Genomic DNA, 2,493 nt, shown 5'->3' with positions numbered 1-2,493 from the left:
CGATTGTACTCTCAATTAAAGCGAAAGAGAGAAGAAAGTACAAATATGAAGAAGAAATTGAAAAGGTATTACGCTACAGAAAGTGTTTTAAGTTCGTCTAATCTTCTCAGCTTCGAAACAAAGTATACAAAGTAGGTGAAATAATATTATAATTATAAAAGTAGGTCTTCAGTAATTACACCTATTGTAATTGACTGGAAAGAACGGAAGTCCTGTAAAATACTTTTTATACTCTGTTACTTTTAAATTATACATTTTCGAATTGTACATAGTGACCCAATATAATTGAATTGCTTCAATTGAAGTACTTCAATTTCATATTTAATTATTAATTTCACTAAAAGTAATTAGTTATTTTTTAATTTACATGCATATTTTGTTTGTAATTGTAGACTTCTTTATTATTTAAATTTCTTGAAAAGTCTTGATTATGTAACTTTACGTTAGATAGAAATTGTATTCATATACCCATCTTGGGCATAACAGGTTTTTTGGCCTGATGTCATTGAATTAATTAATAATGCTTAATTATTATTATTATTATTATTATTATTGTTATTAATTATTACATCAAGGTAATAATACATTGTTGCACAATGTATTATTTTTAAAATTGTTATCATACGTTTATTAGTATCTAGTATATCCGTTTTCGTGATTTACACTTCTCTTAGGCTTCGAGAAAAGGATGTAAGCGAACGACAGAATACGAAAAAATTTCATAATATTTATAAAAAATTACCCTTTGTGCAACGACAATTTCTGGATATGTTACTTCGTAATTTCGACAAAGATTTACAAGGCAGGAGATATACGCAGGAGGAGAAAATTATCTGCTTATCAATATATAAAAGATCTGCGAAGAGCTACAGGTACATGCGCACTTTCCTACCACTTCCTAGTCCTACATCATTAAAGATACTTTTAAGAAAAATCCAGTTGGATGCTGGCGTTAATGACGACCCAAGAAGGAGACTGAAAGAGGCTGCGAAGGGTTTAACTGAAAAGGATAAAGTCATGATTTTAATGTGGGACGAACTGCTTCTAGGAACTGGACTATTTTACGATAAGGAACTTGATAAGATAATTGGATTTGAGGATTGGGGAAACGTTCGCACCGATGAATTTGCTGACCATGCCCTGGTCTTTATGTTACGTTCCGTCAATACCGGAAATAAGATCCCAGTATCCTTCTGTTTTTGCAGTAAACAAACGACTACTTCTCAGTTACTGTATAGCATCAAGGAAGTTATTGGGGCCGCCAAAGATGCTGGTTTCAATATTGTTGCCTCAATATGTGATGGAGGCTCTAGCAACCAGTCTGCTCTAAACACTCTCATTCAAGACACCGTGAAGCTGAAGGGTGAAGAATACGTTTACACAAGTACGTAAGTTTTTCTGCAAGGACTTGCAGTTATAAATTTCTGCGAATAAATGTTTAAAAATTCCTTTTCTTTTTAGATGGTACGTACATTGTGCATGGTATGGAGATTATACCTCTATACGATCCTCCTCACCTAATCAAATGCCTGCGAAATAATCTCCTAAATAAGGATTTAGAATTATGGTACAATGAAGGAAAACCAGAATCAGCAAGAACCTTTGCTGAGTGGAATCACGTAATAACAGCGTACGAGATTGATGTCTACGGGACCGACAACCGGAGATATGTACCTAACTTAACTGATCGTCACGTCTATCCAGAAAAAAATTAAGAAAATGAGCGTTCACGTTGCAACGCAAGTTCTAAGTCTTTCTTTGAGTTCACGTATAGATGCACTAGCAGGTGGACCAGGTTTGTAAAGATTTCCTTCCTTTCTTCAACTTAATAAATTACTATTTTAATTCTTAACATTTCAATAACAACTACGAATTGAAAAATGAAAATAAAATGTGATTTAATTCCAATTTAGCTCGTTCCACTGCTCGCGGGCTTCTGCAAATTCCTAAGGAAGGAAAAACTACTGGAATATTTTTGTTCTTCGGGAATAAATTGACGGACGCATTCAATGGCAGAGTAAAACACGACAAGCGCAGTGAGTTCCGGACACTGTTGACAGATTCCAGCTTTCATCTCCAGTTTTTCGATGAAGCGTATCGGGAAGTTTCTCGCATGAGGTATGTTGAAAAGGACACAAAGAAACCTGTGAAGCAACCTCCCACTTTGAAGAATTTAAAGTTAACGTTAATAGGATTTAAACTGCTATGGAAAAGGCTAAAAGTTCTCGGATTCCAAGCCTTAAAAACATCTTTTGTAAACCAGGATTCTCTTGAGAATTTCTTTTCACAAATCCGCGATTGTGGTGTGAATAATAGAAAACCAACTTGTTACCAGTTTGTTTCATTTTTCAAAACGTTGGTCATAAACAACATGACATACTCCCACTCTATTGGAGCGAATTGCATGGATGACAAAGGATCCTTTATACAAAGTTGGCAAAGCTACTTTCAATTCAATGAAACAGACCTCGATGACCATACACAACCTAAGTG

The 2,493-nt window shown here is 34.6% G+C and overlaps 1 protein-coding gene across 1 annotated transcript; it reads left to right on the top strand.

Annotated features, from left to right (window-relative positions):
• The first annotated feature begins 6 nt into the window (after positions 1-6).
• Positions 7-2,034, top strand: LOC117182566. The gene is made up of 4 exons (XM_033375655.1): positions 7-65; positions 675-1,384; positions 1,462-1,795; positions 1,914-2,034. Exons 1-3 carry the CDS (start codon positions 46-48, stop codon positions 1,713-1,715), a joined length of 984 nt encoding a protein of 327 aa, XP_033231546.1. The 5' UTR covers positions 7-45; the 3' UTR covers positions 1,716-1,795; positions 1,914-2,034.
• Positions 2,035-2,493: the final 459 nt, after the last annotated feature.

The sequence above is a fragment of the Belonocnema kinseyi genome, unplaced genomic scaffold, assembly GCF_010883055.1.
Source record: "Belonocnema kinseyi isolate 2016_QV_RU_SX_M_011 unplaced genomic scaffold, B_treatae_v1 SchBZDm_47;HRSCAF=54, whole genome shotgun sequence".
NCBI lineage: Eukaryota > Metazoa > Arthropoda > Insecta > Hymenoptera > Cynipidae > Belonocnema > Belonocnema kinseyi.
The sequence above is the reverse complement of the archived record's forward strand: the minus strand, read 5'-3'. Positions and strand labels throughout refer to the sequence as shown.

Coding starts and splice junctions, on each gene's coding strand:
- LOC117182566 (XM_033375655.1), top strand. CDS start 46: ATGAAGAAGAAATTGAAAAG. Junction 66..674: donor ATGAAGAAGAAATTGAAAAG/GTATTACGCTAC, acceptor CACTTCTCTTAG/GCTTCGAGAAAAGGATGTAA. Junction 1,385..1,461: donor TGAAGAATACGTTTACACAA/GTACGTAAGTTT, acceptor TTTTCTTTTTAG/ATGGTACGTACATTGTGCAT.